Source organism: Anarhichas minor, unplaced genomic scaffold (assembly GCF_050575085.1).
Source record: "Anarhichas minor isolate MPS153535 unplaced genomic scaffold, ASM5057508v1 ptg000003l, whole genome shotgun sequence".
In the NCBI taxonomy this organism is placed as follows: domain Eukaryota; kingdom Metazoa; phylum Chordata; class Actinopteri; order Perciformes; family Anarhichadidae; genus Anarhichas; species Anarhichas minor.
The window spans coordinates 10,106,310-10,114,660 of record NW_027466449.1 but is presented as its reverse complement, the minus strand read 5'-3'; the positions used below and the strand labels follow the sequence as shown (position 1 = coordinate 10,114,660).

At 40.1% G+C, this 8,351-nt stretch overlaps 1 protein-coding gene across 1 annotated transcript; it reads right to left on the bottom strand.

Moving 5' to 3' along the window:
• Positions 1-6,453: 6,453 nt before the first annotated feature.
• Positions 6,454-7,470, bottom strand: npbwr2b (neuropeptides B/W receptor 2b). Its single transcript, XM_076091419.1, has one exon. It carries the CDS (start codon positions 7,468-7,470, stop codon positions 6,454-6,456), a length of 1,017 nt encoding a protein of 338 aa, XP_075947534.1.
• Between the last annotated feature and the right edge of the window lie 881 nt (positions 7,471-8,351).

The window sequence follows — 8,351 nt, the reverse complement described above, 5'->3', positions numbered from 1 at the left end:
GGTGGCTAAGTTGATGTGACGCAACTGTAGCTGTGCAGAGGATTGTGGGTCAGAATAGCCTGAAAATAATGTTGACTTTCACACTGCAAACTGCGATCAGATGCATTTGACATACTATGTATTGGGACATTTATTCTTACCATTTAACCTTTGCCTCCATCTTTCCTTGGCTTTAAGCATACCTGGAAGGATTCTGGGTAGTAACCTTTTGAAAAATGGCAGCAAATGTTTAGGGTGACATGTTTCCCCCAAACATGTGATTTACAGTTGCAGTTTTTATATGAATAGTGTTCCTGAGAAAGTGAGAAAGATCACTTCCACATGAACTCAGGGACACATCTCATTTACAGCTACACACTGCCATCTACAGTTGTTGTTCTGCACTTAACTACGTCTGGATGTTCTAAAGGATGGAACACGTGTTATCATTGAAACACTCGCATGGAGTCGCTGAACCTAAACGTTGCGCTAGATTTATCAATTGTCTACAACTTTCTTAAATCATTTAGGTGAAAGTGAATTTAATTATGTCACACACACACACACACAAATAGGCTAATCTACATGGACCAACACTGCCCTCTAGTGCTAATAATGGCTTATCACAAACACTGAAATGAGCATATCTCCTTGTCAAATTGACCGCATGGAGGCGCTCATCTGTATCTGTTTAAGACAAATACACACACACCACATTGAAGTGGAAAAGAGTTGAGTGTTACTGTATACACTACACTCACAGAAAGTGAGACAGTGAGATATGTAAACAAAGAAGGTGGAGTAGATAATGAGACAGACAAGAAGACAGTAAAATAATGTGAAGTGAATAAGTAAACTAGTTGACTCAATAAATGAGTTAGACAGAAGGAAAGAAAGGATTTTTTTCTGGCAGTGTTTTCCTCTCAGTACTGATACTGTCATACTGAACATATACTGCTCCACTGTACACAGTATAACTCTTTAGTCCATTTTAACTAATCAGAACATTTTAACAGATGTGAACAAATGAATACAAATTGTACTGCTCATGACATGGTGTCATACGCCCAAGGCATTTTTAATTAGTTGAATTTAGGTTAAAGACATTTATTATCGACATTATTTTAAAAGGGTACAGAGTTGACGTTATGTCGAAGACATCTATGTGTTTCTGAAATGAGTGTGCTAACCAGCTAGCCCCTTTCCATCCTGTCTTGTAATGCCACTTGTACATGGAGAGATGATAGTAAGTTACTGTAGCTTCCAGACTGCCCTCAGTCCAAGCACTGCGCACCAACAACCACCAGATAGCACATGTGAGCCGTCCAGACTGCAACAGTTCAGTGAGCGAACACAGCAGCTGTGACAGAAAGCCCAGCCTTGCATTTCTGCTCCTCAAACAGTAGCCTACAACACGGAAACTGGTATTTGAATGTAACAGATTGGAATTCAACATGGAGGCAACCCTGTCTCCTTAAAAAAAAAAGAGACTGAAGCTGCTAAATATAACAATGTTACGGTGCTAAAGACAATTCCAGGAAATAAAAACCTGGTAGAAACTCTGCCATCATTATTGTGTGTGTGTGTTTGTGACAACAAGATGTGAGATAATGGAATAACCAGATGGAAACCAGCATTATTTTTCGGGTTCCTATGCTAATATTGCAGGGTACAGTATGACCATAACATAAATCAGGCTACCACATGCTTTTTCAATTTTGTGTCGATTTTGGCGGGCCCTGTGTGGCAAAGGGGTAGTGTTTATGAGCGCAAGAGTCCCTTTGACAAACCTCTCAACCTGTTTACTGCAGCAGGAGTCTGACAGTCCGCTCAGTCCTGGTTCTCCCGTGCCTCCCTTCCCACCAGCGGGCCAAGCAATATGGCCTGGGTCTCCAGCATCATGGAGTGATTGCAACCAGCGGGAACCGACAGAGCAGAGAGGCTGAGATCTGCTCCTAGCAGGAGGAGGAGATGCTGCAGCTGGGCGCGGAGCTGTGTCCGTCTGTCGCGGGCTGGTTGCTGGAGGCCCCGCTGGAGTCTGAGCTGATGAGTTTCTGGTGATGAACATGCAGGATTTCATCTGGTTTTGCGCAGAATCTGACACGGTGGCACCGATGAGAGGCATTAAGAATAGGTATATAGAAATAGCCAATCTTCTAGCTGAAGGTCTCGTTTACTTATGAAGGTCATATAGAGGCATCGGTAATAAATTGAGACTGATTCCTAACCAGTTAAAAGTTCCTCACAGTAACTTTTAGTAACGTTTAGTGAAGTACTTGTACTGTTGGTTGAGGCAAACACAGGTGGGTCACTAAGTTATTTTATACCAGATGAAACTAGAAACAATACAAATGATAAGAAATGGGCTAAGTTAGCCTTCTGGATGTGTACAGTACAGTTTTCATTTGCTGTTACATTTTCTGTGACATATATTCTGATACAAAATAGAATGTTTGTTACACAACTCCAGATTCCATGACTATAGGTGTAGCTCTCTAAGATGTGGCACCTTTGGCTCCACCTTCTCCAACTAAAGACATGCTGTTTTAAATTGAGAGCAGAACTATGCCTGTACTCATAGAATCTTTACACGTTACACTTAAGTTGCAATACGTAACTAACGTAATCAGTTCGTTGTTAATCCCATTTTTTCAAGCTTTTTATTTTTACAATAAGAAAAGAAACATTGACTCTCCTTTTATCTCTGCATGTGGTCTGCTAGACATTCCACTTTCCTCACCAGCCACAAGCAAAAATACATTGACTTAGAAACCCACTACAGGCTTATCTAAAACACTTCACCTAAAAGAAAGAAAAAATACACATAAGAAAATAATCAATGGTGCTGTTAGGTTTATTAATATTATACTACCGTCTTACTGTAAACTGCTCAGTGTCAGCAGTACAGTAAAGGCTCAGCAGTACATCACGGACACGACAGGCTGTTGTTGAGATAGAATCGGTGACCTTTCGCTGTCATGAAGCTCGAACCACTTATCCATCCTACTGCTCGTCAGCTGATGCAGTAGCTGGTGTAGTTGCCCCATGTAACTAGTGACCCTGACCCAAACCACTAATGACACTGACAATAACAATTATATGTCTTCATCTGTATTTTTCCTCTTTTTAATCTACATCAGCACTGTACAAATTTGTGAGCAAAGATATCAAGAAAACAAATTTCTGCCCATTTATTGTGCCTGTCAAAAGAAGCGACTTTGACTCTAAAATGTAAAGAAATACATAAGTACCAGTGGCAAATAAAACGTACTCATCCTTTTACAGATGATGTCATCCAAAATATGCTTGCTCATGTTGGCAACAGAAGAGGCGTTTTTCCCTCTCCATCCAGATAAGTTAGCAAGCTCAAAACACGAATTACAAATTGCTTCAAAATGTCTGAATGTGTTAGTTTAACGAGTGACTGTTAACTGGTAAATTTCAGCTGAATACCTCCGTGGTTGTGCGTGGTAACTTAATGCTATTAAATGCTTGTATTCGTAGTGGCCAATTATACAACTATAAACTCAAAACTCAGAGTCTATAACATGCTATTTGACCTGCTGTACATGATCACAGATAAGATAGGTGCAAGCATACAAGTCACTAGATTCTAGTGACTTGTATGCTCGCAATGTATGGCTGGTGTAACATTACACGCTATAGGTTCCTCCACCAAATACATGTAAACATTATATTCTATGTTTATTTATTTATTCATTACCAGAATGACAGGAAAGATTTGTAAGATACACAAACAAATAAAAGGCAATGTCATACTTTTAAATTACAGGCTGCATAAAAGACAATGATTCCGAGTACATTTTAATTTCATATTGTTTTTCAATTGTGTCACACAATGTTTATCGTGAAGAATGTTTGACTACACACTGCTATGACTGTACAAAATGGCAAAAAAAGAGTGACCTATTTACAACAGGACATAGAATAGTTTCTGTCATTGCAGTCAGAGCCATACAGACGAAGCTTTTTGAGAAGCTGATTTTTATCACGCACTTGATAAGCTGCTGGAAGTGCCGTTTGCTCATTTTATAGCCACCAGAGGAGGAAAAGAGTTACATGGGCATTGTGTGTCATGATTTACAACATAAAACTAGAGCTTAGCGGTAAAATTCAAAAGCATTTGAAGAAGTAAACTCTCTGTTGTCACACTGTAATATTCTGCACTGTTAAGTCATGCAACACTGTATGCTGAAGCTTCAGAACGCTTCTTTTTAATCTAGTAGAGATCTAAAATTACCAAAGAAGCCAAATTGATAGGCTTTTTTTTTTCTCACATTCACACATATCTGAGTATTTATCTTCGATGGAATGGAACAGCCTTAAAAACATTATCACATACAATCAGTGAAGTGTTGGAACAAGCACAACATAAATGTTAAAACTCTTTTATTGTGATTTTATGAAAATGATGGTAAAAGTAAAGTTGAAATCAAGAGTTGACATGGCTAGCAGGTAACCACGATGTACTGTGTTTGTTACTGCCGATTAGATGTTGGTATCATTCATATTAAGTGATTTGAATTGTCATTAAAGGAATTTGTTTATATTTAGGGCTCTAAATCTTGTCCAGAACCGTTTTTACCTCTCGGTTTACTTTTGTAAGCCTCCTGTAAATTTGAGCCTGACATTCTTTTGTGTGCAACTTTTTAAAACCTGTAGAAGACTCAAAACACATGACATAGCATGATGACAAACAGTTGCCAATCTCAAAAACAAGTTGTTTTCTTTTCCATTTTACCTTCATGTATCTCCTTTGATTGATATTTTAACACAGTGAAATCTAAAATAAGCCGTACTTGTTTCTATTCCTCTCTGTTTTCATGATTTTAACAGTGCAAGACAAACTCTGAATTGTAATTTAAGAACGCTAAATGGATATAGTTGCTAAGTTTGCACGGTATGACTGTGAATCTCATTGGATTGCATATATTCCTAAAAAATACTGAGAATTAACTTCAGCATGAGGTTTAAGTCAGATACCAAAAGTTACTATTCACAAATGTCCATGAAGTGAAAGGAAAAAGTATGATATTCATGCAGACATTGTCATGAGCAGTGTGAAACTGTGTAACTCCCCTCAGCAGCGTCTATGCACACTCCTCCGTAATGGCTCTGGCTGCATTTTCAGGTAACCTCGCCATGTTGACAACAGGGGGCGACCAAAGGTCACGAAAAATGACAACGTGAAGAGAACCACAGATTTCATTTTACATAGCCCTCCTGTCCCATGTCTGATATCACGCATACAGTACTGTTGTCAGGTTCCCTTTTCATCCCTTAAGTGGTACATATACATTCTGGAAAAACTTTTTCATCCAAACAATGCCCATCATTCAAAGAGTCCATCAATGTGTGAACCTTTTAATTGTTCAGGTCATACTTTGCAAATGAAAATCTGTAGCCTGACCCAAACAACAGAACTCTAAAAGTAATCCACAAAGTGTATCATTTGGTTTCTTTGAGATGATTTTGTTTATAATATAGAATCATTTAAAGGCAGATCAAGTGTTGGCTTTTATCAAGTCATCTCACTTGTTTTGATTTTTAAAAGGGACTATTTTCCCCTCCTGTTTGCGTCATGATAAACACCTGTAATCCTCATGCATGCATCCTGTGACACTCCAACCCTGACCATTCTCATAAGGTTAATTTCATTGACAGCATGCAAATCAATGATGGTGTGTTGAACTGTACTTTCTCCACACAGCAGATGTTCCACCGCTCAGAGGCACTCCTCGGCCTTCAGTTTCGACCAAGGTTACGACTGTTTGCAGTGACCCATCACGTCTTTTTTTTTTTACTGTTGTGGAAAAGGTCTGACATTTTAATTGCAGTCTGCAAACTGGAAAACAATCCAATTTAATTGCCAGTTCTTCAGACACAATGATGGGAAATTCTGCTGATAGTTACTGTACAACAAGCTGCTGTTGTTGTTGTTTCTTTTCTTTTTTTGAGCTCTCGGAGCCAAGAGGCTGCACTAGGCATATTCTCTAACAATATAGAACAGTCCAGCTGTGACAGAGGAAAGCATCCTGTCCATCAGAGGAATGGGATATTTGCCCACAGGATGTGATTAATTTTAACAGCCTTGTCTTGACGAAGATTGACTCGAATGTTATGATGATTTTTCTCTCTTGTCCCTTTGGTTTACTGTAATATAAATCATTTATAGATGAGATTTGTGCAATTTACCGGTATTTTTCTACACGTTTTTTTCAATATATCACAGATGAATGAAAGATAGCTACCTATTGCTAGCATGTGCAAACAATGTGTAAAGTTGCAGTGCAGCTTTAACAAACCAAACAAATCAAATCTTTATCACATACATTAACAATTCCGATTTGAACCTAAATCTTAACCATCCAATTTTACCACCACAGTCTGTCCTCCCTCAGTAAGTCTCTCTAGACCTCTGGGACTGGTTTCATGTGTCGTACTATCGTACTTTCAGGCCGGTCTACATTCCAACATTTTCTTGAAGGCTTTCCTGAAGCTGTCGTCCAGGAAGGCGTAGAGGAATGGGTTGAGGCAGGAGTTGGCGTAGCTCAGGCTGGTTATGAAATAGGAGATCCCGATCAGCAGCGGTGTGGTCCTCAGGTCCGTCGTCAGAGCCACAATGGTGCTGAGGTGGAACGGCGTCCAGCAGAACAAACAGACGGCCAAGACGATAAACACCATGATGGTGACTTTCTTCTTGGCCTTGTCCAGCGCCTTGGCATTGCTGTTGAGCCGCATGTTCCTCAGCTTGTAGAGCATCATGGTATATAAGATACAGATGGTTGAGACAGGAATGGCAAAGCCCAGGATGAGCGTGTAGATCCGGCTCGCTTTGAACCACAAACTCTCTGGGCTTGGGAAGCTCAGCACACAGCTCTTCCTCCCATCATTTGGGTTCATGTACACGCCAGCAAAAACAGTGAAAGGCATGACGATGAGGATAACAAGTATCCAGACGCATAATGAGATGATTTTGGCTGCTCGGTAGGTGCGGTAAGGCATGCGCTTGGACCTCACCGTGGCCAACACGACCAGGTAGCGGTCAATGCTCATAACTGTCAGGAAATAGATACTGGAGAAGATGTTGTAATGGTCTATGCTAAGGATGACTTTGCACAAAACCTCACCAAAAGGCCAGTAGTGCAGCAAGTGTTCGGCTATGTTGATCGGTAGCACCAAAGTGAACAAATCATCGGCGATGGCCAAGTTCAGGATGAACATATTGGTTACTGTTTTCATCTTGGGGGCTTTGAGGATCACATAGATGACAGCCGTGTTGCCTGTCAGTCCAACTGCGCAGATTACAGAATAGATGACCGGTAAAATGATGTACAGGTCTGCGTAGAAGTAAAACTCATAGGGAGGAGTGCAGTTCAGGTCAGTGCCGTTCTCTGACGTGAGGGAGTAGAAGTCCACAGAATCGTTGCAGACTGGCGGTGCAACGCCAGGGATGGACACATTCTCCATGTTTGAGAAGGAACTAAGCGTCTCTGAGCATTGTAAAACAAATATCCACCGATTTTAAATAAGTTATAAATTATTTTTTAGAGAGTCTTTAGTGTCTTTGTCTTCCTTTTTGGACATATTCTCTCACAGGATGCATTAATCATTTATTATTAAGCCTAAAAAGTTAGTTATGCACAGTTCAACAAACAAAAAGGTTAAGTTAAAGTGTGATTACCCTCCATTACATCAAAAGAGAGGAGCCTAGCTTCTGACCACTTGCAGAGAAGAGAGAAGATAAAAGTCTTTAGAGTAACAGTTTCCAAGCTGACGTCCAGGGACCAACAGCAAGTCACTGAGAAGGTAAAAGCAGGTCCACAAATGAATTAAGGATCAGTAGTTTCACTGTTAGTGGCTGGTACAAAAAGAGAACATGTAATAATTACGCAAACTGTTCCATACAATCTAACTTACCCATTTACTGCACATATACTTAAACAATAGTCCTGTCAGATGGATTTTCTCCGGAGAATATTCGTCCGCGGTAAAATGTGCATCTGTTTGATTTTCTTGATGTGAAAACGCTTCAAGCTCACTAAATTAATGGTCCACTATTAGTTTTTTGTCAGGGTTGAATTTCCATATCCAGTTCTTTACAAACATTTGGCACTTTGTTTATCTCCACTTGGGTTCACTCCTTCACTTTTTCTTTCTGGAGTAGACGTGAACATCGCATTCAGTCTGCCGATGGTGCGTCTTCACACAAGATATCCTTCCCCTCCTCCTTTGAATCCCTCGGTTGCCGGAGATTTAAAATGAGGATCTGAGAGTTGAACGTGTCCACGATAAGGTTACCGATGGTTTCGGGTAGTGGCGTTTACTGTCGGTTGTTCATGTGCGCCCTG